The sequence below is a fragment of the Zonotrichia albicollis genome, chromosome 2, assembly GCF_047830755.1.
Source record: "Zonotrichia albicollis isolate bZonAlb1 chromosome 2, bZonAlb1.hap1, whole genome shotgun sequence".
Classification (NCBI taxonomy): domain Eukaryota; kingdom Metazoa; phylum Chordata; class Aves; order Passeriformes; family Passerellidae; genus Zonotrichia; species Zonotrichia albicollis.
Window position 1 is genome coordinate 103,727,005 of NC_133820.1, and position 25,207 is coordinate 103,752,211.

The 25,207-nt window shown below is 43.9% G+C and overlaps 1 protein-coding gene and 1 long non-coding RNA gene across 2 annotated transcripts; one reads left to right on the forward strand and one right to left on the reverse strand.

Moving 5' to 3' along the window:
- Nucleotides 1–99: 99 nt before the first annotated feature.
- LOC141728256 (uncharacterized) lies at nt 100–6,194 on the reverse strand. The gene is made up of 3 exons (XR_012579133.1): nt 6,056–6,194; nt 3,199–3,437; nt 100–630 (listed from the first exon to the last, which is right to left on the reverse strand). It is a non-coding gene; the product is annotated as an uncharacterized LOC141728256 (long non-coding RNA).
- ADPRHL1 (ADP-ribosylhydrolase like 1) lies at nt 3,934–25,122 on the forward strand. The gene is made up of 7 exons (XM_005488000.4): nt 3,934–4,268; nt 7,751–7,915; nt 12,895–13,020; nt 15,582–15,722; nt 18,779–18,906; nt 22,735–22,867; nt 23,944–25,122. The coding sequence occupies exons 1-7, from the start codon at nt 4,055–4,057 to the stop codon at nt 24,099–24,101; spliced, it is 1,065 nt and encodes a 354-aa protein (XP_005488057.1). The 5' UTR covers nt 3,934–4,054; the 3' UTR covers nt 24,102–25,122.
- The last annotated feature ends 85 nt before the right edge of the window (nt 25,123–25,207 follow it).

Consider the following 25,207-nt stretch of genomic DNA (forward strand, 5'->3'; position numbering starts at 1 on the left):
TCAGTTTTCTGCTTTGGAAGTCTTGGTCTAGTAGGAGTTTCTTCTTGTTGTTTTCTGGTTCATTTATTTGGTTCTTGTGTTACTACTCCACCAGCCAGAACGGGGTAAGGATGTAACTCCTTAATTTTTACATGGCCTTAATAAATATTTGGTTTGGTCATCTGTGTCACCTCACCGTTAAGCTTTTAAGAGGCTTGACATGTTTAGCTGCAGTGCTGTATTCACTGCATGTATCTGCTGGTCACCAGACTCTCCCCAGTTTGTGTCATTCCTTTGTGCTGGCAGTGGGAGCTGTAATTGCAGGAAAGTGCTCAGTCCTGGATCTGAGCTCTGTTGGAGAAGCAGGATACTCAGAAATCTGTGCAAAGACCTTCAGAGTTATGCATTCACCTATCATTAATTATCTTCTGAAAGTTCAAGTCAAAATAAATAAGTTGTCCTTTATCTGCCATCCTTCTCCAGTGCTTTCACCAACCACGGGCTGCTTTGGTGTTGCACAAGTTTTGTCTGCAGTGAAGCTGCAAATGATAGCTGAACCATGGCAAGCCTGTCTTCTTTTCAGTATCAGCACCACTGACTTCCCTCAGCTGATGCCAGCCAGCATCTCACTCACCAAAAGGCACAGCCCTTCTGAAAGAGAATAAGTGCATGTATTTACAGCCATAAACCTGTTCAGCAAAACATGTTTTCTGAATTTTTTGCTGTCTGCAGTGTGCTAGGTAGAACTAGGTGACACATCTAAAATTAACTTTTTAGTTCTAAACTAAAAGCAGAGGGACCTGAACTGCAGCTGCCTCTACAACCACATGCAGAACCTACTCTATTTCAGATGAGTGGGTGCAATGTTCACCTCTTCATGAGAAGTGCTGGGGAAATTCAGGGGCATTCACATTTTGATTGAGCATTGGGATACTTCCTCTTGTTTGTGCACATATTAGACCAATTCCCATGGCGGGTTTTTGTGCCTCCTTTTCCCAGCAGTTAAGTACTCTATTTTGGCAAACCCTATAGGTTTCATGTCATGACCTCAGCTTTCTGTCAAGACAGTAAAGAACTCCATCCAGTGGTGTTAAAGGATATTTTTCCTTCAAGGCAGTGGTGTAAAGCTGTATGGAAATAATTCATCTCCATTGTTAAAGAATTGAGTAAAAAAATTTATTTTTTTCCTGGATCTCAATGAATGTATTTTAAAGGAATGATCCTGATGCTCAAGGAAAATCCTTCACTCCAAGAGCTGTAAAAATGCAGCTCTGACAGAAGTCTGGCACCCACCTGGTATCAACCTTACTTTTCCTGGATATGGCTCTGCATCCTTTGCATGGGTGAACTTGGAATCAAGAGCATTTCTCTGCCAAGTGTCTTTGAATGGCAAAGGATCACACACTCAGTCATGGTGGAAGCATTTGGGGTGCAGTCCTCTTTTAACCTGAAAAGGGTTTGTGTGGCCACAGTGTCAGTCCAGCTCCATTTGCCAGGTCCTTGGTTCGGAGCAGAGCTTAGCAGCTGCAGCCTGCCCAGGCTCTGTCCTGGGCCTGGAGCCCACCCATGCACTTCCCTCTGCTGGAGAAGGCACAGGAGCCATGTTTGCCACAGGCTGCTTTCATGTTCTCTCCTCAGGTTCCAAAGGCAGTTGAGCTGAAACAACAGTGTGTACCGACACGGACAAGCCTTTTCTCTGTCCTGCCTTCCCATTCCTTTTTTTATGGATTCTCCCCATCTAAAAGGTGTCATATGTACACTAATGAAAACACACCAAAGATGCATTTTAATATGATTTACCAAATAGTTTTGCCAGCTCTGCTCAGGTCTTCTCTTTTTTTCCTATTGTGAGTAGTTACCCATCTTCATGGAATTACTGTATTTTATTTCTGTTTAAGACTTACAGGTGTATTTTACAATTGTCTCCTTTGTGGGGAGTAGGGGTAGTTTAGTGTGTTTAGCCTACTTCTGCTCAGAAAGCTCACAGTAGCTGGAAGTACCACCAAATTTTCCAAAGGAGATCATGTGTAATTAAAATATTATATAAAAATGTCTTCACTGCATGTTCTGTTTTACAGAGTTGAAAAATAGAACTCCTCTGAAATTTTCTCTGGGTTTTTATTACAGCCTTATACCTAATTTGGGCTGTGTTCTGAGCAGCTGAGTGTGTTGTGTTGCAACAGAATGAAGTCTATGGGAGGCAAAAGGGCAGTGCAACTGCCAGCCACATTCGGAAGAAAAAGATAAATGGAAAACTAAGAATAGCTTTGCCCATTTTCAGGGAGGAACCTTCCATCTGATGAGGCCCTTCCTAGCTCACCACAGTGCCTCAGCAGGTGATTCCTCCTGTCCTTGCTTTGCAAGTTCAAATGCCCACGTGCCTCCAAACCGTGATGCTATGCAGGGATAGAGAGCAGGTGTGTGCCACAGAGGGGTAGAGGCACCTGTAACAGAGATGTCAACCTCAGTGCTTCTGCCTGGTGTGTTCTGTAAGCTGCCCTGGCCTTGGTTTTCCATTTTTAGTGTTTGTTTTCCGACATGTGGAGCATGAGGCAACCTGCAGAGCAGGGGTGGCTCTAAGATTACCTCTGTGTTGTGTAAACGCCCTGGTTGTGGGACTTGAGGCTGTTCCCCCTGCCCCACACAGGGCTGGCATCCATCACCTGGGGCAAGCCAGCCCTAGAGCAGGCTGGCCATGCCCCACTGATACTTGTCCCTGCATATCCTCTGGTCCCTAAGGCATAATTGTCCTCTTTTTTTCCTTTTCTAAATTTTTTTTTGGCTTTTTCAGCACGGCAGTGTTACCTTCTAGCAATGAAAACTCTCAATGTCCTTTTCAGCACTTCTGTTAAGCAATCCCCATCTTTAGAACAGGAGTGCACTAACAGAAGCTATTTCACCATTTGGGCCCTTTATTTCTTCTAATGTAGAGCAGGCATGGCAATACTTCTGTGTGTCCTGAAAATCCATTAAGTACAGAGATATTTCAACACAGGTCAATACCTCAGACCGTGATTAACTTATTGCTTATTAACTTGTTGTTTTGGGTGCTAGGATGATGCATCCCTTACATTGCTGGCCTTTTCCATCTGAATAGCAACCAGTACTGCCCTCTGGGAAAGATCAAATAAAACAAAGACCTTTCCCCTGGTATCAGTTATCAAAATCACAGTCAAGTCAATCAATGCTTTCTGTTTACCTCTCTATGTTTATACTTACATTTCTATTTCTGTCTGTAATGCAGTAGTAATTTGTGAGTCTTTAGGATTTTATTAGACTCACAGGATGCCACTTCAATACATCTTTGAAAATAGTTTCCTTCCAGAGTCGAAGTGTGGACTGACCTCAGCTTTAGGAAAAAGTCACTCTTTGCCAGGGAGTAAGAGGCATGGAATTGAAGTTGTTGTTTTGCTCAGTGTTTATCCAGGGGTGCACTGAATTAGCAGAACATTCCTGTACTAGGTGAACAGAACAAGAAAGCTGTTAACAAAATATCGCCATAGGGTGTAATTAGAAATGGGAGAGGTTATCTGCATTTCACCTGATTTCTTACTGCTTAATCCCTCCTTCTAGATTGTGCAGAGCCTGGAAGACTGCTTTTATAATAGCCTTTACTTCTGACTGGTCCCTGAGAGGAGGCTGACTTCAGCGTATCAGAAATGGGCAGAAGGAGAAATATTAATTTACAAGTTGTTGAATAAATGAGCACCCCTGTGGAGGCATCTGTTTTTCTGAGTGTAGAGTTACTGTGGCTGGGTAGGGCTAAGGATCTCCAGGCTTGCTTTAAGCTGGGTTGCAGAAACGAGGCTTTTGCAGGTCTGCTCTTACAGTTTCATTGAACAAAGCCCCTGCAAAATCCCTGGGTTATGAAATATTTCCTCTCTGTCGAGTCCCAGACAAGAGATGGCATCTGCAGAGCCAGAAAAGGAAGTCCTTGCCTTATAGAGAGAGCTCTTGGTGTGACACAATGGCTGATATAAAGTGTCGGGGAAGCTGAGTAGAAGGCAAAGGAACAAAGGAAGATTGAGATTCGGTGGCTGTCTCGGGCAAAAGGAAAGTGGGAAGTGCCTTGGGCATGGATAAATTTAAGGCTGCACTTGTTCTGGCTGGGGTAGGGGATGCTCTCGGTTATCGCAATTTCTCCCGCGAAAACAATGCCTTAGGAGCAAAAATCCAGCAGGAGCTGAAGGAAATCGGAGGGCTCGAGAACCTGGTGCTGTCTCCTGACAAGTGGCCAGTAAGTGACAACACGCTCATGCACATGGCTACAGCTGAGGCTGTCATCACAGGTAGGTACGGCGGGAACAGCGGCCACGGGCTGCAGAGGAGCTGTGGAGCTGCTGCATTTCTTAGAATAAGCTTGATTGCTGGGGAGATCATGAGAAAGCGTGTCAGAAATGCTGCTTTTGTGAATAAGAATGTGCATTAGCTTGGCTGCTCCATAAGCACAATCCTGTGACCCTCTCACAGATTGGGGGATCTTGATTTCTAGAGCATGGACAGGCTCGTCCTATATTTTCCCCAGAGATATACAGTTGGTTAAAGACAAATATCACATGTCCAGCATAACAAACTAATTGCCAAGTAGATTATCTGTATGCTGGAGTACATCAGGGAATAATATAGCCACTAGAGAGTCTTCTGTAACCGATAAGAATTCTTCTGAGTGCATTTTTCACATGTTCGTGTCCAGGCTGGAGTAGAGTTACCTTAGTACCTCTCTCACGCTAAAAGCACTAGTGCTGTCTCCTCTTTGCTGCCCCTCAAACAAAGGGTTGCATCTGTAAAAACCTATTTATTTTATAAGGAGTAAGGAGAGCTCTATGTCTTTAGTCCAAAAAGTATCCTAACACACTGTATTTATAATGAAATCTGCCAGAAGAGTGGAAGTTATTAAGATGTCTTCTAAAATCACAATGGTTTGAGAAAGAACATTTGTTTTTTCTTGAGATGGGGGTAGTCTTTTTAAGATGAGAAGTGCTTGTGTTGACACCTTACCCATCAAACTGGAGCTTTCTGAGACTGGCAAGATCTGGCACAGAAAGTGCACCAGAAGACAGTGACCTCTCAAAAATATTTTGCCTCTTCAGAATGATTCAATTTTTCTTAAATCTCTGTAAAAGCATTCCTGTTTTTTCTGAAAACTTTTAACACTGGATAACTATGAGTAGCAGGAGCTCCCAGTGTAGCAGAGTATCCTTCACATCAATGAGGTTTCCTTTGTGCTAGTGTTTCACTTCTTTATCTGCCTGTTTCCAATCTGCTCTAAATTTAGTAGGTAGAGATCAGTTGAAGAGTGTGTAGGACACTTCATACTTGGCTATTAGCTAACCAATGGTTTAAGGGGTAGCTAATACACTAAAGATAAGAGTAAGATGTCAGCCTATCAAGAAAAAAGATGACTAGCATATTTCTGAATATAGGCTATGATTAAATATGTATCATATGTTTCTTGCTTATTGAACCCTCTAAAATCATAACTTCTGGGTAATCAAGTCAGTTAGAACAACAGTAAAACAATAATTCTTCTCTTAAGTATAGCAGCCTGTAAATTGCTCTAAAGAAAATGCTTTTTCCATTGACTGTGTTTATCCTACACTCTCATTTCTTTCACCTGGTCAGACAAGCAAGGTGCTTTCATGGGCTGGAGAGGAAAGAGCAAGATAGAGTAGGGAAATTTAGAAAAAAAATCCTCATTTCACAGCAGCATTGGTGAGTGGGATAAAACAAGTCCTTCTCCTGCTTCCCACAAGGGAAACAAGAACCTCTCCTGCCCACAGCAGGGTCTCCTGACATGGGGAATGCAAAAAAGCCCCATGGCTTGCTCATGGCCCAGCCTAGGTGCCAAATCACCCTCATCAACAGAGTGAAGCTGAAGAAGGTGAACATCTGTGAGGGTGAAGGCATCTGCCACCAGCCCTGGGGACCTACCCCTACTGCTGTGGAAACAGATTTAAAAAAAAAAAAGGGCAGGGAAATAAGCAATACAAATATCTGTCATTCCCTGCCCTGCTCCCTGCACACCCTGTTTGCCTGGCTGGCTGCCTGCTGGCCACAGCATTCCCCAGACACTCACCTGCAGTTGCAGGATATTTGTAGGCTGGGACAACCTTGAAACTTGCCCTCAAAGCCACGAAGTCCTGCAGTCATTGTCGGGGCACTCCTCGGGCAGCTCCCAGCCTGAGCTGAGGCAGCAGCCAAGGGGCAGGCTTGTGTGAGAGGCAAAGGCTGTTCCCACCTGGGGAAGGGATTTTGGTCAGTGCTTTGGCAGCTGCACAGAGAACATCCCAGGAGAACAGCCCAGGAGGGGCATGGCCACAAGCAGCCTGGGCTGTGGGCACTGCTGCACACTGAGCTGCTGCTCCCCAAAACCACCCTGTGCCCTGACCGAAAGGCTGATCTGACAATGAAGGACAGACACAACATCTGCTCCCAGGAGGAGTCTGTCCTATAAGGAGGAACAAGGACAGCATCCTCAAATGCAGGAAAACTACCTCTGTAGGACCTGTGACACCTGACTCCTAAATATGAAAAGAGCTGGCAGCTTGAAAGTGTCTTGTTTCTTCAGGGATGTTATGTGGGATGGCCAGTGTAACTGGTAGGGTATTATTTCATGTGAAACAAGAGGAATCTTTGTTCTGCTCTTCATCTTCTTTTCTGCCTGCCTCCATAACTGGTACTTCAGAATGTCTCTTGCTTCTGGGACTCCAAACTTTCCCCTAAGTTAAATTGTGGATTTCCGGAATTCACCACCTCTGACAAAATGAAGATATTTTTAGAAGAACTTCCCCTGCTGTGCCATTCAACCTGTGCAACTAACCAAGTATTAAATGGGGTTTCTCTAAGTATGCAGAAAATATATAAGTGGATAAATCCCTTTGGCCTCTGTTCCCACTGATTGCACAGCTGTAATAGATGCCAGTGGAAGGTTTTCAGGATTCTTCAAGACCAACAACAGACAACATCAGCCGAGAGAAGCAGCAATACTGAAGAGTCTATGTTTAACAGAGGGAAGGTTCCTCCTTAGGCAAGACTGTAGGACTTTGTAAAAACAATCTGTAAACAGATGTTATTAGTGAGCTTATTACTGAGAGAAATTTATGTGCTGGATACCACCTCAGGCAGTTGAGATTTACTACTCTTACTGATTTTTACAGTATTTTTTTTTAAAATCTCACCGTTCATGATAAGATATTTGGAACTCTGCATGAAAGACCTACAAATTTTAGACAAAATACATATAACATACAGATTTTAAAAAGGAAGTTGCAATTTGTGTTTTTATCTAGTCATACATATCTCTTAAAGTGATTCCGTAATGTGGTAATTTAAAAAAAAAAAAGACTTTCATTTTTAAATTGGATTCATGTCTGTAAAGGCAGGGGCTGAGCCAGCCACATCTGGCTTTACCCAAAGCCCATGGCAGCCACTCTGTCACCTGACAGTTGATCACCTCTGTAATGATTTCACACCACAGAGCTTAAATAAAGGCCCTCAGCAGCTACTGTTGATTAAAAGAGTGCTTCATCATGCCTGTGAAGGAATTAAACATGGAAAGAAAAGAAGAGAAAGATGAGACCTGAGAGTCAAGACCATTGTCCCTCCAGCCTGCTGTCATGTTGTGTAAAAATGTGACAGAGGCACCAGAAGCATGACTCAGTATATTGGGAGTGGAAACAGGAATATTTCTCAAACGCACAGTGAACTTGCTTGCATGTTTGTTTGCTCCTCTGCCTTCACACAACAACCTTCTCTTCCCTGCTCTGGGCAGATTACTGGTGTTTGGAGGACCTGTACCGTGAGCTGGTGAAGCGCTACGTGGATGCTGTGGAGAAGCTCTCGGGCCGGCGGCCGGACCCCGCCACCATCGAGGGCTGCAGGGAGCTAAAGCCAGACAACCACCTCCTGGCCTGGCACACCCCCTTCAATGAAAAGGGTACAGTACCTTTTCCTTGTAGAGGGCCTGGCTGGAATAGTGCATGCTCTCTGTGTTTGTGGCTATATGGAAATTGTTTCCTTTTCCCCTGACATCAAAGGCCACTACCCCTGAAACGTTTCCATGCTTGCCTGGGGATGGCAAGAGATCTGCCAAGAATTCCTTCTGTAGGGCACTGTGTCCTCTTGTAAGCAAACCTCTCCCTCTTTAACATCTATTTAAAGAGACTTTGTCCTTGGCTCTGTGCCTCGGGGTCCAGATCTTTGTCCTTGAGTTTAATGGTTATTTTAAGAAATATTTTCTGCCATTTTTCCTTTAAACATTTGTAGACTTGGATCTTTTCAGTTAAACCAGATCTGAAACAAAATGCCAAGCCTGTAAATTGCTAGAGCACCAACACGTTCACTGAATGGAAAGCAGAGAGTTTTCTCCATTTGGATGCCCTGCTAACAACTATGATTGTTTTGTTGATAGTCCCTAATATTCCTACCCTGGTTTACCTATGCCTGTCCCTCTCTTTCTTTCCCTTTATGATCACTTACTTTTGCAATGAATAAAATTTCTACTTAAAGGTAAATAACATGCACGCAGCTCTGCGCACGCACATACACACACAGAGCAACTCATCCTGAAACCCTGTAGAGACACCCCATTATCAGAGAGGGGGAACCCAGACAGCCACAAACAGTGTCAGCTCACACCCATGGTGGCTGCGCCCATGGTGTGAGCTGACACTGCAGAGCACAGTGCCTCAGCAGAACTGCCTATTGATGCAACACCATGGCAAAGACCTGGTGGCACAGTGCCATGGCTATTTCTGGGTCTCTGCAGCCAGTTTTCTCTGACGAATAAAGCACCTCTCACTTGTCCCCTGCTCCTCTCAGCAGCTGCTGGGAGTGAAAAGGGTGTATTCTTCCCACCCCGCTATCAGCCAGCCAGATCTGAGAAAGTGCCCCTTTGGCAGTTGTCATGTGTTTTGTGACTGACAGTGGATAAAATTTGGGGAAAATAATTGTGGGAGCTGCTGTTGGCCCCAAGTAGGTCTTAACATTGTTTGACAAGCAGTTGAGTATGGCTGTTGCAGTGGACTCATGGTCCACTGCAGTGTTGGAGCTACCACTCTTCACTCAGCCTTCCTCCTCCCCAGCTTTCCATGGACTATCTTCTTTGGGGATACTCTGGGCTAGAAGAATCTAAAATTAATTCCTTCTTTGACATCTGGCAGCTAAAAGCCACTTTCTCCATCTGGTCTGACAAATGAGCATTCGGAACATTTCAGGAAGCCTTTTTTTCACCCTGAGAGCAGAAGCACCTGAAGTGAACATGTTCTGTTTTCTATGGGACCCAAGGGTGCTACGGACATAATTAACTTTTAATTGAATTTGCACAAAATTCTTCTTGAGGCAAAAACATGCCACAGGCATTGAATGCCTGGGATTGTATGCCTAGCAGTCAGACTATATTTTGGATGGGCTGGAACCAAAGGTTGATTTGCTGTGGGCATTCTATCTTATCTTGCTTCCAGCAATAATTCATGTGCCAGCATTCATGGACTTAGGTAATTTTGCATTACTTATGGATGTTTCTCTGCTCAAATTCTTGTGGGTTTAGTCAGCACACTGAATCCCTAAGTCAAATTGCTCTATGTGTCTCTGCCACCTCATGTCATGCTTGTTGCCACACTCATTGCAGAGATACCTGGGTTATGTTAGAGGCTGATGAGATTCCTGTGACCACCAGAAAACCTGCCCAAGATTGTCTAACACCTTCCATTTTAAGAGCTTGTTTACAATTTACAACACGATAAGCACAAGGCTAAAATTCTCTCCATTAAGAGTTTGCCTCTGTTTGTCTGTAAGTACTCGTTTAAAGTTTTGATGCAGATGAGTCTGCTGTTTCTGAGACACATTAAAATGTTTTGACCCAGTGCCAAAGCTTCCAGTTCTTCAGAAGAGGATCACTGATGTTATAGAACTGGAACTAAAATTTAAATAAGGTAGTACCCCTGAGCCAGATATTTGCTTTTGGAGTGACTGCAAGAGGCCAGTCAAATGGTGGGTCAAATAGCTGGGCTCTACCTGTATCACATGTACTTCAGGCTGAGACTGCTGCATCCAAGCAGGTCTTTATTTGCAGCTGTAGAAGCAACTTCTGGGCCTCCTGGAAGCATCTGAGAACTTTTTGCAGGTGGTATTGGCAGAGGACCATGAGAGAAAAGTGTGAGGAAAACTGAGGAAAGTGAAGGGAAAGTTGAAGAGAAGGTTAAGCTGCAGATGCACAGGAGATAAAGGTGCTGGGCTCTAAGTCTTCATGCAGAATGATCTGGCATCACAAAAGGCACATCCCTCTTCAGGGCTTAGCATCCATTACCCTAATCTTTGTTATTCTACAGGTGTTGAGTGAAGAAAATCACATTGAGGTATGACATACTAAAGAAAAATAATGTAGTGCATGAATGAAAAGGAAAATAACTGGGAAATGGATAGGTACAGCAAAAATTCACTTTCTCCTCCAGGACAGCAATTTCAGGAGACTTCTAATGAAACTTGGAGGTCATGAGCTCAAAGCAAGACAAAAAAAAGGACTTCACACAACACCTACATAAGCTGCATAACTATTTTCCATTGCCAATTTGCAGATGCTACAGTTCATGTGAGTTTGAAAACGAGCTGGGCAAATTCACCCAGGGGAAATCCTTCAAGGGTTTTTAAGCAGAAAGATGAATAGCCAGCTGCCTCCTGGATCAGGGAGACAAATTGTCAGCAGCCTAGTTAGTACAAGGGGATAATGTGACTTTTACTCTTTCTTGAGTATCCTCCTCATCGTCAGACACGATAAGTTGGCTTGACCTTTGGTCTGATCATGGAGGACAGTGCTTATGTTGTCACGCGTCACTCCTGTTGCTTGGACTAGTCTTACTGTCCCTTGTGTCCTGAGTTCAAATGGTAGATGTGAGAGATGGGATTTAGTCCCTGCAGCTCTGTCTGGGTTTAATGCTACTCCATGTGATGGAATTTTTTGTTACCAAGTTTACTTGTCTAATTCTGCAGAAGGTTTTAATGGAACTTCCCAGACGATAGGAAGGCAATGAAGTGGCAAAGACAAGCTCCTCCAGACTAGCAGTCAGATTACTGTAGTACATCTTCCACTTTGGATATACTGAGAGATGTCATTTAATTAGCAGCTTTGTATAGTGCAAGAGCCTCCCCTCTTGGACATCCAGCATGGACTGTGTCCTTTGGAGAAACCAGGTCTGCACAGTGAACACTCTCATCTGCTACTCTATGGCAGCAGATGATTTAATGAAGAGTTTGGTCTTGCAAGCAGGAGATATTTCTCCCAGTTGAGTGGTGCCCTGGAAGACTGGATTTCCTTCCTGACTCTTCCTTGTGGTTTCCATGTGATCTGTGGGCTAGGCAGACAGTTTCATCTGCTCCTGGAGAGCTGCTCTAGGGGAGAGGAAGAACTCTTTTCATAAGAGAGAAATTCAGATATTGCACCTGGAAATGCCAGTACGTGGCTTATGTTAGTTTGGCTCAGGGTTCAGTTTGGTTTGAAGCAGATCTCACTGCCAGCCCCACTACTCCACTTGGATCACACTGATAATCTTAGGACATTGGAGCTGGAGCCACTTGGCATGAGACTTGATGGCAAGAGATGTTCCAAAAGAGCCCCTGGTGCTTTGCTGTCACAGCAGACAAAGCCCAGTGGAGCAGCTGAGGGCTCTTCTCCAGATAAGTGACTGAAAGCTGTGACCCTGGCTCCTTGGCATCTGCTGCTTCAATTCACTCTGGCCCCCGAGCTGCTCCTACTATGCCATCATACACACTAATGGACATGCTGCCTGCCTGGGAAAGACAAGGAGAGTGGGCTTCTAATGCAGGTTCACATAAGCTAAAATTAGGTGGCATAAATATGCCCCTTATCTTCCAGGAACCTAGAAGAGAAATGCTGATTGCTCTCAGCTATTCCCAAGGTCACTGGGAAGTGTGATTGAGCAAAGACAGCTCTGAAAAATGCCAAGTACTTTGAAAAATAGAAGCCTATCCATCTCAGGGTGGTTGCCTGCAATGAGTTAATGCTTTTTTGGGCATTGGCTCACCAGCTGCAAAGAAGAGATAATCACCTCACTGGTGCCTGGTGAAGATAAGCTCATTAAAACTTCTCTGGGATCCTAAAATTACTGTGATAAGTACTGCAGAGAAACTCATTAGTAAGTTTAACTCCATTCAACGAAGTGTTTAAAAGTTGAACACCTGGGATCACACATTCAGTGCTAAGGATTAAAAGAAATTCTGAATTAGCTCTTCAATAAACAAATTTTGTACTACATGGGGTGGAAGTTCCCAAGACTAAGTTTGGTAAGTGTAGGCTGTAGCACAACAAGCACTAATTTCAGGTTGCATGAGAAACTTCAGTCGTGACATTGCCTGACTTTGTAGGATTTGGCTCTGTAGCCTTTAGTTTCTTTTGGACACATTATTTTTGTACGTAGCAGAAACTGGTGAGGCATTAAAATTGAAAGGTGAACTGTGAAGCTCATATGAAGTGTTTTAATTGTGTTTACAACTATAAAATAAGGGTGTGTGGAGAAGCATCTGTTTCTCAAGCTCTGTTTCTGGTGTGGGTCCCCAGAGCAAGCAAAACAGCAGTCAGCCAAAAATGAATGAAGATGGGATGAGAGTTTGGATCAAACAAGTCCTGTGAACAAGAGAGCACATGGCTTTCTGAGCCAACTGTGGTCTTCATAGCACTTGATTGTACTGGAATATTCCTGTAAAACCAGAACAATTATGTAGGAGCAAAATTCCTCACAAGAAATTTTCAAACAAGTTTTGCATGGTAATTTCCCATTCCCAGGAAAGTTCCCTTCCCACACATGAACTGAATTAATGAAGTGTGCTTGTCTCACATTTTATCAACATATTTGTGTGAGATCAGTCTCCTTTTAAATGCATGGTGTTATCCTTTTGCTCTAGGTTCTGGATTTGGAGCCTCCACAAAAGCCATGTGTTTAGGGATGCGATACTGGAAGCCAGAAAGGCTGGAGTCGCTCATTGAAGTGAGCATTGAGTGTGGACGAATGACTCACAACCATCCCACAGGTAATGCCTGCACTCTGACATCCCCTCAGGCAGCTTTGCTCTTCTGCAGGGACTGACATGGCTCCTGTGAACTCCCCTGGTTAACTCACTTCTGCTTTGCAGGCTTCAAGGCCTCAGTTTGAACTTTGCTCGGTTGATACATGCATGTGTATTTTACTTATGTAGGCTTATATATTTGCTTGTATATTATGCTTACAGCATCCTCAAGCACAGTTGTTTTCTCTCCTAAAATCCCAAAATGCAAACATAGCCTGCCTTGTCCAAAGCATATTCATGTTAGTTCCCCTGATCAAATTTTAGGATTCATGTATATCTAGATGACTCACTGTTACCATGCAAATTTATGGTTCAGGGGATAACGACATTTTTCTCTTGGTGGGTTTTGTCATATCCAATCACTGTAGGTAAAGGTAGTAAGCCAAAAAAATCCTAACTCCACATATTTTAGGATACAATCTGAAACATTTTCTAAACAAAACCTAAATAACCATATTTAATGTTGTTTTTAATATTAAGGTCTGTCATTTTGATAATTTTAAGCTACGTAAACTTGTATTCATTCTGTCTGTTTTAAACAGCAACAAATAAAACCATAATGAATGGTGACATGTTCAACACACTCAGTGCTATGAAGCAGTCAGAAAAGTCATTATGATGCCATAAAATTAGGGAAAAGCATTCAAAACAAAGCAGAAAATTAGGCTGGCATGTAAAGTCTGTGGTGCATTAGCAGCCATAAGACTGCTTGTAGTCTGTGTAGATCACATCAGAAAGGGCTTATGAGACCCAGAAAATGGCAGCAAGGAGGATCCAAGTTGTCAGACACCTTCCATACAATAAGAAATTACATCCGGAAAGAGTTTTCAGCTGGGAAAAGAAACAAGTAGCACAGCAGGAAGGCAGGAAGGAGAGGGGTGGAAGGACCCCACGCACCTCACTGCCATCCTGAAACGTGTCAGGGAAACGTCAGTTGTGATCCTCATAACTCAAACTCAGAATACCCAACAAAGTGTGTCGGTTGGGACTGAAACATGAAGACAAAGGAAATACTTGCCCATGTTACGCACAGTGAAGCCTCAGACCTTGCTGCTACAGGCCGCTGCAAAGTCCACAAGTATGCCTGGGTTCAAAGGAGACCGGGCAAAGAGGCTGTCTTGTCAAAATCAAAGAAGCTGAGTAATTAAAATGCCCCCTAAAACTAGCCTGGTTGCTCAGGGGAATGGAGAAGCCAAACCACTTCACTCTGGGCTTCCCTCTGTCCTACAGACACCTTGCCCAGCTGTGCTTTCTTCCCCAGAGGGGAGCAGCAGGCTCTGTGAGGGCTGCCATGAGCAGGGACAGCAGGGTGACAGCAGCAGGGGTGGGCAGCCTGGGGAGGGGGCAGGAGGAGACTGCCAGCCCCTGGACACCTTGAGGGCACACTCCATCCAGCCTCTGCCACCTTCTGAGAGAGCTGTCCACTGCCCCCTGCTAGCCCTTTGATTCACACTCTAAACCCTCTGCTGCCACCTTCACAGTGAACGTGGCCCTCAAGGATCTTTGTGGCATCTGGCCTAGATGCTGTCTATCTGTGAGACCCTGTGGGCTGGGTCTACACGGGCTTTTATGCTTTATGAGAACATCTATGGGACTCAAGCTGGATGTGCCTTGGGCCTGACCCAGTATTGCAGGTTTGTGGCAGAGGGAATTAGTAAACACCTCATCTAGGCTTGTCACCTCCTGAGATAATTTTGTTTTACCTTCAGCAAAACACACAAAATTCACGATTGCCTGTATGCATGCGTGAACGCTTTTGGACCCATGCACTGAGAGAAGAACCTGGATCAATATTTTGCTCAGCTAGGATTTATTTAAATGACTGACTGGTTTTCTTAAGCTTCTTTTGCACACTGCACCAGGCTGTTTTTTTGCCCTTGCCAGAATGCCAAGAGGACAAATACAAGAAATGAGCTGAGTGTTTCTGGTGTCATGGAAGTGTTGAGTGCCCATCAACAGTTACAACATTTGTAATATTTAAAATGTTGAAATATTTGTGACCAAAGTAGAAGACAAGCATGTCTTCCTTGGACAATTTCTTCCTTCTTCTAAGGGGACATGGGTTTTTTCTCTTAGAGTTAAATGAGCCAGAAATAGTGTTAGATCTAACAACCACAACTCTTAAACTGGATGATGCTGTAAACAAGCTGATATAGCCTGTAATTGAATCACTTTGTACAAGTCAATTATTTCATGTGATTTCAATTAGAAGATTTTCAGTATCCCATTGGCAGATGATGTTCATTTTTGACCCCTACCTCAATTTCTATCACATTACACCACTGAGAACAGAAGCTCCCTTCCATGTAAGATAAGTCGCAAACCAAGGGGCAGCACTCATTAGCCAATAATCTCGACATGCCACAAGCCAGGCTGCAAACAGGCAGAGAGGGGTTGTGTACATTTGTTAATCTACCTGGCAGCCATGAGGCATTCCACTGGTGATTTTAAGAGGAAAAACAAGGACAAAAGGATGGTACCAGCACAGATGCACACTGGTAATCCTCTTTATCTGTGAATTCCAGGTTTCCTAGGGTCCCTTTGCACAGCTCTCTTTGTGTCATATGCAATACAAGGGAAACCCCTTGCTCAGTGGGGCAGAGAAATGATGAAGGTTGTGCCTATGGCTGAAGAATACTGTAAGAAGACCATTCGTCACATGGCAGGTACCAAGTCTGGATCAAATGTTTATTTTCTTAAGGCTATCTTTAGCTGGAAAGGCACTGAAGAAATGTCACTCCCTAGTCTTTACACCTTTCTGCTTTCCCCCCTCTCCTCCCTCCAGAGGTTGTCCTCCTGCTTTCTCTGCTCAGAGAAGTAAGCCCTTCACAGGTGGTGCCACATTCTTCTACCACCAGTTAGTTCCCTGGTGTATTAGTGGCAAAAATACAAAGCAAAACAGCAATGACCATGCCCTACTGCACAGTGTTATTTTTAGGGAATCTTCAGAGATTGCTGGGCAGGGGGGAGGAAGGAAATTATATTTAGCAGGTCATTAGGCAAACTGACTGCTGAGATTAATTATTCAGCTGCTTTTCATCAATTAGTGCAGTTCAACATCTTCCTTAAGGAAAACCACTGCCACTCCTCATCATACCAGGAAAATTTCACCTGAGATGCCTCCTGGCCAAGAGTTGGCTTTTGACCACAATTCAGATTTGCCTTGTTGCTTTTCTGAACAGATTTGTTTCAAACAACTAAGTGTTACCCAACTACTGAACTTGATACTACCACTTTATTATTGCTATGCATGTGATCTTTGGGGCAAAGGTACCTTAGTCCCCCCTTGCCAGGAAATGATGTTTGTAATGGTGAGACCTGCCACGGACAGATGAGTAGCATTACATGGAAACATCAAGGTAAGAGATTAAGGGACAGCTGTTGAAAAAGACTGAATTCTATAGAAATCTTTACTCAAGAGCACTCAGAAATTAAAATTAACCCCTGAAGAAAAGCTGCCGCTTTAAAATCTGACAGGAGCTCTGGGAAGGCTTTCTGAAAGACCCTGCGTTTTCATCCGTGCCTCATTGCACACCAGGATTTTTTTAGCAGAGACCCATGAGGAGCAGGTGCAGGATTAATGTGATCAAGCTTCTCTCTGAGTGGCTTTGCAGCAGGTCCCTGTCACTCCACTGGAGCAGGACCCCTCGTGTGGAGGTATGTGTGCTGGGCTCCTGAGGTATGCCCTCCAGCCAGTGCCCGTATTGTTGAGCTCCATCCTATTTTGGTAATGGGAAAAGTGTCCTGCATTAAAGTTAAGCTCCTTGGCTGCTGAGATGTGCTGCAAAGAAATCCTGCCAGAGTCCTCCAGTTTTAGAAAATCCTATTTTAGCTATATTATCCCCCATGGATAACAAACAGAGAATTTGTTATCCATGTCACAGAGAGTTCGACTCTACACCCCTCCCTGATATCCAGTTGCAATTACTGGCCAGAGGGATCTATGGACCTGAATGTGACCATCACCTCAGATGGGCTCAAGGGATGGTCCAGAGCCATGCTAGGGGTAGTGCCATGGGATTCTGACCATGCTACAGATACACCCAACAAAAATCTCCTTCAGCTGCTTTGATCCCTCTATTTCTGAAACTGTGGAACAAGCAGAATGCTTGTTAAGGTGCTACATAGAAAACATTCAGTTTTGAGGCATTTATGTTTATTTTCATGTGGGAATTAGGGGAAAAACACCCACAAACAAACAAAAAGCCAGCAAAAAAGAAAGAGACAGGTCAGGTCACTCACATTTCTAAAAACTGTTATAACCAGCTGCTGTAGTGGGTATTGATAGTGAACACTTACTTTGCTTACATTTGTTTTGCTGTAGATGCCATAAATACATCTAGATGCTCTCCTTGGCCTGATAGCTGTAAATGCCCTTTCAGTCTGTTTTTGTAAACACCTCCCCTTTTTAGGGTTCTGGTGGATGGAATAAGGCCAAGCTGCGTCATAGTCTCAGAAAAAGGGCAGCTGGACATTTCCAGGTGTCTCAGGCACATGGTTGAATGCTCATCACTGGCTGGGGCACCGGCAGCTGACAACTTTGTAAAATTTTCAGGTCCTACGAAGCAGCTTGGATTTTTACAAAAAAGTCCCTTAAAGATCTTAACTGCCAAAGAAAGTCACTACTGAGGCATTTTAGGAAAAGAAGCAAAATCAGATTACATCCTTCAGGTGAATGGTTTGGTTGTGCTTTGTGTGTGCTTTTCAGCCCTTGCAGCACACACCACTGAGCAGCCAAGCAGGAGAGACAGGGAAAAGCAGGAATGCCAAATTTTATTTTGCACCCATAGTCCCATCCCAAATTGCTAGTTTGCCTTGGCACACTCAGCCATCCAGGCCACCCCTCTGTTCTCTAATTCCTGACCCCCCCCAGCTTGCCAGGCAGGGTTTCCCTCAGGTCTCAGTTCTGCAGGCAGGTGCAAGGGGATGTGCTTAACAGTTCAGTTAAGCACATCAGATATATGGTGAATGGGCTGACTTAGTTGCCTTTGTAAGCCTTTATAAAAAGGGTGAACCAGGGCATTAGCTTGAAAATAAACTAAATTTAATAAGTTTATTTACACAGGGAACATTAGCATGATTAGAGATCACTCCCCAAAGTGAAAGAAAAAAAGGAGAAAGACATATGATTATTAAAAAAGGCTTATTTCTACAGGCACAGGTAACAGCTATGTATTTTATTTATCCCTTTGCTACATTTGATATGTATTACAATATATGCAAACGAGAATTTTGGACTTTCCTATCTGTTTTTTCCTAATGATCACACAATAAATGAGATGCAAATAGAACAGAAATACTGGAGAATTTATCCAAATAAAAATTGATAACTGAGGTAGGTGGCAAATTGTATTTAGGATGTGGAAGCAATTTCAGATATTCTTTAATCATAATAAAGGAATAAAAACTGACAAAGAATTGATTATTTTCTTTTTGTTGACTCTTACCTTTTCCTTGGAGTGCTCTTCTGAAAATTCTTGTAAAATTTCATCTTGATATATATTAAACGACATTAAAATAGCACAAAATTCTGAAAGTATTTTCTTCATTGCATCCTCTGTTTTCAATTAGAAGTCTCACTCCATACATACTTAGTATATAAGCAGTATATTACTGTAAAATACCTGGGGTTTCATGTCCATCATTATCCTGAAAATGTTAAAGTAGAACTGAAAATGTTCTTGAAATGAAATACTACATCATTAATTTCTTTTGCCTTCAGAATATCAAGAGCACTGGTTTTACTTTGAAGCCAAGTGGCAGTTTTATTTGGAGGAGAGAGAAATCAATGAGGAAAATCAGAATCAACCTGTCTTTCCAGCCAACTATGATGCAGAGGAGAGAGAAAAGGTAACTGCAACTTCCAAAAGTTCTTTGGATGGCTCTGAACCAACAGAGGTTTTCAAAGAGCCCACTATTTTTCAACTGATGACAGTGCCAGTGTAGTACCTGAGCAGGTACAAAATACAGGCCAAGGCTATCTGAGGGTAGAAAAGGCAAATGTCCTGCCTGGAGCTCTCATTAAAGCCTAATGGAGCTGTGGCCAGAGTCTGACAAAAACACCCTCAGGTATTAGAAGCTGGATTTTGTCTTGTTTAGTGGAGGGTGTCCCTGCTCCTGGCAGGGGATTGGAACTCAATGGTCTTTAAAGGTCTTTTTTCCAATCCAAACCAGTCTATGATTTTTTGGTCCTTTGAGCAGAAGACAGACATGCCAAGTGATTGATTCGCTGCCAACCTGGGGTGTGCCAAGCTAGTTTTAAGTGTCTTGAGAGATGGTGTTTCACCACATTCCATGAGATCCTATTTTATAATGTACATGATCTTTTCTTTGCTGGCTATATCTTCTTAACTCGAGAGAAATAATGTGTCTTCTTCCCTGCTGTTTACAGCTATCTGATATGGGCTGGCACCCCCCAAATCTCTCCACTTAGCAGCTAAGCAATAAGTATGTGGCTCTTGACACCTTTTGCCATAAATCAATCCCTTTTTTCCAGATTATGTAAATATAGTTCTATGCTTATGTGCCACTTTGTGTATTTTTAGGTGATGAAGTCTGATTGACTGTGGATAATAAGAAACTGCTCACTCTAAGTATAAAGAATATTCCTGTCCAGGTTTATTTTACTAATTCAGTGCCAAGAATTTGCTACTAGCTTTATATTCCTTCCAGTACTACTGAAGTCTCTGCAGAGCTTTAGAAGAGATTAAACCAAACAGCCATTTCCCATGACCATTTCAAGAGGGAACTGTATGAACTTCTAATGCAAAAGCAAAATTGACCTTTGTTACCCTAGCCCAACTATTTTGGCCTACTGAGCTATGTATTTTGATGTACAAGAAAGGAAAAATGGTGCTTGAGCCTTAAACTCCCCCATCAGGCAGAGATAAGATACTTTATTAGTGTGCTAGCAGCTATGGAAAGAATAGATGAGGAGAAGGTAACTGCTTTGCCTGCTTTTTCCCAAGAGTGCTCTCCCTTTGCCTTCCCTCCAGACTAGCTGTCTCCTTGTGTTTGGGAATACAGCCAGTAGCCTTTCCACATGCAGAGCACCAGTGTCTGGCCCACAGATCACCACATGTGTGTTCCTGCTTGGCCAGGTGCACCTTTCTGCTAGCTGTATGTGAAAGTGAAGCCCTCAAATGTGGCTTGGATTGATCCAAGCACATTTCAAAGGCAATTTCCCTCCCAAAAAGAAATCACACCCTGAAATGTTTAGCAGCAAAGGCCACATTCTCTATAAGCTGGCATATATAATTTTTCAGTGATGTACCTTTGGAAGATGCTAGATATATGGTGAATGGGCAGACATTGCTCAGCATGTGGGATCAGCCTTGGCTCTGCAAACAAAATACTCACCTGACTCACTTTCCTGTGATGGACACAATGTGCTACAAACTGAGGGAGGAAAGAAACCAAAGACATCCAGGACAATTAGACCATAAGGACCTTGTTTCCTTAAGATGAAGTTGCTTAACCTAGCATTGAGAAAGAATCCAGAAAGGTGGGGAGAAAAAAAAAAAAAAACAATGGAAAAGAAGTGCTAGCCAGCAGAGGGTCAGCTCCTGAAGGGTGGGGAAGTCAGAGGCAGCTGTAATTACTGGTGGCAGAGGTTGACAGCAACGAAGGGAGATGTGAATTACCTCCTGGGCTTGGCAGCAGCTCAGCGCCTTCAGCAGGAGAGTGCATGCTAACACCCCATCCAAGTCCTAGGTCCTTGCTGGCCCACCCAAGGGAAGCTGGGCTGGTGCCACAGCACAGGGCTGCACAAGGGCACTGGAGCTGAAAGGAGAATGAAGCAGTTTGGGAAGTGCTGCCTTGGGGCAGCTAAGTCCTGCCAGGTTCAGTCCCAGGACAGCTATCTGCAATGTAAAGCTGTTTCAGCAAGGCAAGATGACATCGGACGTGCGCAGAGCATCAGGGATGAGTAGGAATAACTGGGGTGACACTTGAGCAGCCTGGCTGCACACCCAGAATAGCCCCTCTGTGCTGAGCCCTCCTGCCTTTGGTAGCATTGAAAGTGTCTGTGCTGCTCCACCAGCATCCAAACTGCAGCAATAGGGCTGGAAAATTGCATGGGGCAGAGGATGGCATACAGGCATAAATAATCCCTCTAAATTGTAAAAAGAAAAAAAAAAGAAAGAAATAGAGTGAAGCTGCACTCTGACCTCTGACTCTGGCATGTTTGATGTAAGTCTAGATAAATCTCAACCAAGTATGAAATAGGTCAGGTGAAAGTGAATAGAGAGAAATGCCAGCTCTTCACACATGATGCAGAAGCCAAAAGCCAGACAACCAGGAACACCCAACTTGCCATGATGCAAGTTAAACTTCAGAAAATAAAGTTGCCCATTTCGTCATAGGGCAATATTTTTTAACTACAAATTTCTTCATGTTGAGATAATTTGGGGATGGAAGTACAGGCTCTAGAGAAAATCCAATTTTCCTTTGCAAGTCTCAAAACTGGGTTTGGAGCTCTTTGTCCTGCCTTCTCCTGAGGAAGAGCTGTTTTTTACATTTGCAAATTATTTTCCTTTTTGTTCAACAACTACTTTTAGAAGAGGAGAGAAAAGGCTTGATATTGTCATTGTATTGCAAAAGTTCCCATACCTTCTCAGTGATTTCTCACAGGCAGCTCTTCACAGCACAATCAACAAACTCACAGCTCTACCAGCTAACTCACTCTTTTGTAGCACTCTTCTTATTGGACACAGCCGTGGCCTATTAAGGGCAGGCCCTAATTTTTTTTTGTTCCTAATTTTTGGTGATTAGCACAGCTGCAACTCCTCAGGGGTGAGACTACCTTCTGCACTATCTTTATTTTCTTACATTCTCCACAGCTTGGCAAGAAAAAGACAGAGAAAGGGGCTTGAATTACATAGTCTGAAATGAAGGCCCTAAAGAAATTACAGGATCAGAACATTTTCACCCTCCATGAAAGTTTGGCTAATTAAAATGTGCAAATGTGCGACAAGAGGAGCTGAGAATATTCCCAGAGGCAGTAAGAGGACTGATGAAGTGTATATGTTGTCATATAGCACAGGAGTTCTGCATACTGCTAGAGTTCCATAACTCCCTGATGTTTCTTGTAGGCAGCTCCTCTAAGCACTGACTTTTCCTTCTCCTCACAGCAGCCAACTGACTCCAGTTCCCCTCAACCACCCAACCCACTCTTTTATAACACTCTTCTTATTGGCTACAGGTGTGGCCTGTTAACATCAGGCCTGCACCTAATCCTTAGTAATTGGCTCAGTTGCAAATCTTTAGGGGGTAGATTACTTTCTATACCACCTTCATTTACCTATACTGTATGCCCCTACACTTGCCAACTGTATTATTTTTATATGACAAGGAATTTCTAGGATGTGAACTTGTAGTCTGTCTTGATCTACTTTTTGGCATTTCTGGCTTGCTTAAACCTAAGAGGCTTAATGCATCAGCCTCTTGGCCTGGTGCATTAAGCTGGGGTGCAGGCTTATACCGGACATCACCAGAACTGCTGGAGCTGCCACTGTGGCTCATCCCACGCTGCACCAGAGGAGCCACAGCACTGCCCCTGCTGCCCTTTTCCAGTCCCAGGAGCCATTCCCACTCAGCAGGGGAGATGCCAGCCTGGCATGGCCTTGCCCCAGGCCTGCAGCTCCAGTGCCCTGCCCTGACACAGCTGTGTCTCCACAGACATACCGGCGCTGGAGCTCCGAAGGCCGGGGGGGACGGCGAGGCCACGACGCCCCCATGATCGCCTACGACGCCCTGATGGGCTGTGGGGGGGACTGGACAGAGCTCTGCAACCGCTCCATGTTCCACGGAGGTGAGGTTCCCTGTGCCTCCCGTCCCTGCCAGGGCTGGGACAGAGCCCCCCTGGCTGTCAGCTGCCTCTGTTGTCCAATCTGCCATGCTGTCTGTAACATTGTCACCTCTGGTTTTAGCCTCTAAACCCCATTCTTCCGGCAGCAGCTGCCACACAAGCCATTTACAGCACTTTTCAAACGCTGCTCCATCTACATCTCATGCTTCCTCCAGAGGTACATGAGGTCTAAGTCCAGTACGGCTTTCTAAAGGGCTGACAGAACGTGGGCACCTTTGGCAAAACAACCTTCTAGCTGCATGTAATGAAACCAAGTTAGGGAGAAAAATAATACAGCACCCAAACAAGTGCCAGCCAAATAAAACCCAGCACTTGGAGGCACACAATTAAGTACTTCTACAGCTTTGTGAGAGGGAACTTTCTCAATAGCAGATGCATCTTGCTGGGCTTTTGGGAGGCCAGCATATCTGGGGGGTAGGACCCCGGCCCTGAATCACCCACTCCCTCCCTTTTTGGTGTGGGCCCTTTGCCGAGGCTCTGGGTCTCTCACCTGCCCCAGCACCGTGGTGAGAGCTCACAGACCCCACTGCAGACCCTGGCAGGCACAAACCCACAGGCACTGCATGCACAGAGCACCAGGGCTCCTCAGCAGGGCTGGATGTTTTAGAACCTGCACTGTGCTGTGCTGTGCATAGGGAAGAGACACTGTCTAGTCCAGAACCTTTGTTGTATAGTAGACACCCCTGGAGCTATTATTCCCTCCTTTGTTCTTAGCAATGGTTAGCTGCCTGCAAGTGCTGCTGTGCTGGGGCAGATCTTCCCAAACCAAGTCAGCTGCCAGCCCAGGAGTGCACACCACGGTGGCACGTCCATGTGCTTGCCTTGGCACCACTCTCTTGCTTTAGGCATCCTAGGCCTTTGGGACTCACCCAACATGCCCCCACTGCACTCCATATGCTGGAATATGTGTGGAACACTCCCTCCATCAGTGTGGAATGCTCCCCCTCCTGGCAGGGCAGTGTTTGGCTGTGTGTGAAGGCGGCACTAAGAGCGCACTGCGATTGTGTTTGACCCTGCAGGGGAGAGCGCGGCCACGGGCTCCATCGCGGGCTGCCTGTTCGGCCTGGTCTACGGCCTGAGCAAGGTGCCCAAGGGCTTGTACCAGGACCTGGAACAACGGGAGAGGCTCGAGTTCTTGGGCGAGAACCTTTACCGGCTATCCATGGAGGAAAAGTAAAGCAGTTTCTGCCATTTTCTCTTTCTCTAAAGATTATATCAAACCCTGTAGATATCTGACTGGCATTCATAGTGAAGGAGGTAGCCCTGAATTAGTCTGAAGAGCTCTATGTACATTGCGTGCAAGTGGAGATAGCTGAGTTATTAGACTGATTAGAATTATTAGATTGATTAGATATACATGATATTTGTGGGTTTTTTACAGATTTAGGGATTTCTAAATATAAGGAGTGCTGCTTAAACCTCAAATGGCAAAAAAGAAATAAAACATCTTTTGACCGATTTCAGTCTAACTTGCTAAAATACCACTTCTTAAACAGCTGTTTCCAGTAATTACACATATGAAATTAATTTTCAGAACTAATGCTTTCTTGCAAAACTAATGGTAGTACCCACTCACGGGGATATTCTCTGTATATTTGACAATCCTTTCACCACTGTGTCCCTCCTTGTTCTCAAATCTAATGTGTCTGTGACACTTGTAAACCTAATGTCTCATGGATTAGCTTCTAATGAATCACTGATCCCTGTATCAGCACTGTGGTGTAAGGTATTGTTACATTAGAAGCTTCCAAAAAAGGAAAAGCCAACACTAAAAATACCTCCAAGGAACAAGCAAAGCATCAGTGTGTCTAAAATTTCTGATCAATGTGTCTAAAATTTCTGAATTATGTTTTTATTCTTCTTCAGTCTTCAGAACAAAAGTTTCTCTAAAATATAACTGGCTGAAATATTTGTAAATAAATTAATCTTGCACTATTTTCTAAGTATCAGTCTTTATTTTTAGATTGAACAGATTATATGTTGCTGTATCAGTATCAGAATTTTTGGCTGAGGTCTTCAAGCAGTTGTAATAGGTCAAAAGTTAGGCTGTGATACATTTCACAAGTCTGAGCACCATGAAAACCCCAAGAAGAAAAGTCACAACTGCTTTACCTTTTTCCCCCTTTCATTTATTATCTTTTGTTCTTTTTTTCCTTTCCTTGCCTGGCTTCATCTCACCTTTCCTCTCCAAGTTATTTTTCAACATTTTTTTTCTTCATTTTCTTTTTTCTTATTTTTTCTTTTTTCTTCTTTTCTTTTTAAATTTTTTTCTTTTTTCTAAGT

Excerpts from the sequence above, each read along its gene's own strand:
- ADPRHL1 (XM_005488000.4), top strand. The coding sequence starts at position 4,055 with ATGGATAAATTTAAGGCTGCACTTGTTCTGGCTGGGGTAGGGGATGCT. Across the intron at positions 4,269-7,750 it reads AGCTGAGGCTGTCATCACAG|ATTACTGGTGTTTGGAGGAC; the intron begins GTAGGTACGGCG and ends TGCTCTGGGCAG. Across the intron at positions 18,907-22,734 it reads ATGCAGAGGAGAGAGAAAAG|ACATACCGGCGCTGGAGCTC; the intron begins GTAACTGCAACT and ends GTGTCTCCACAG.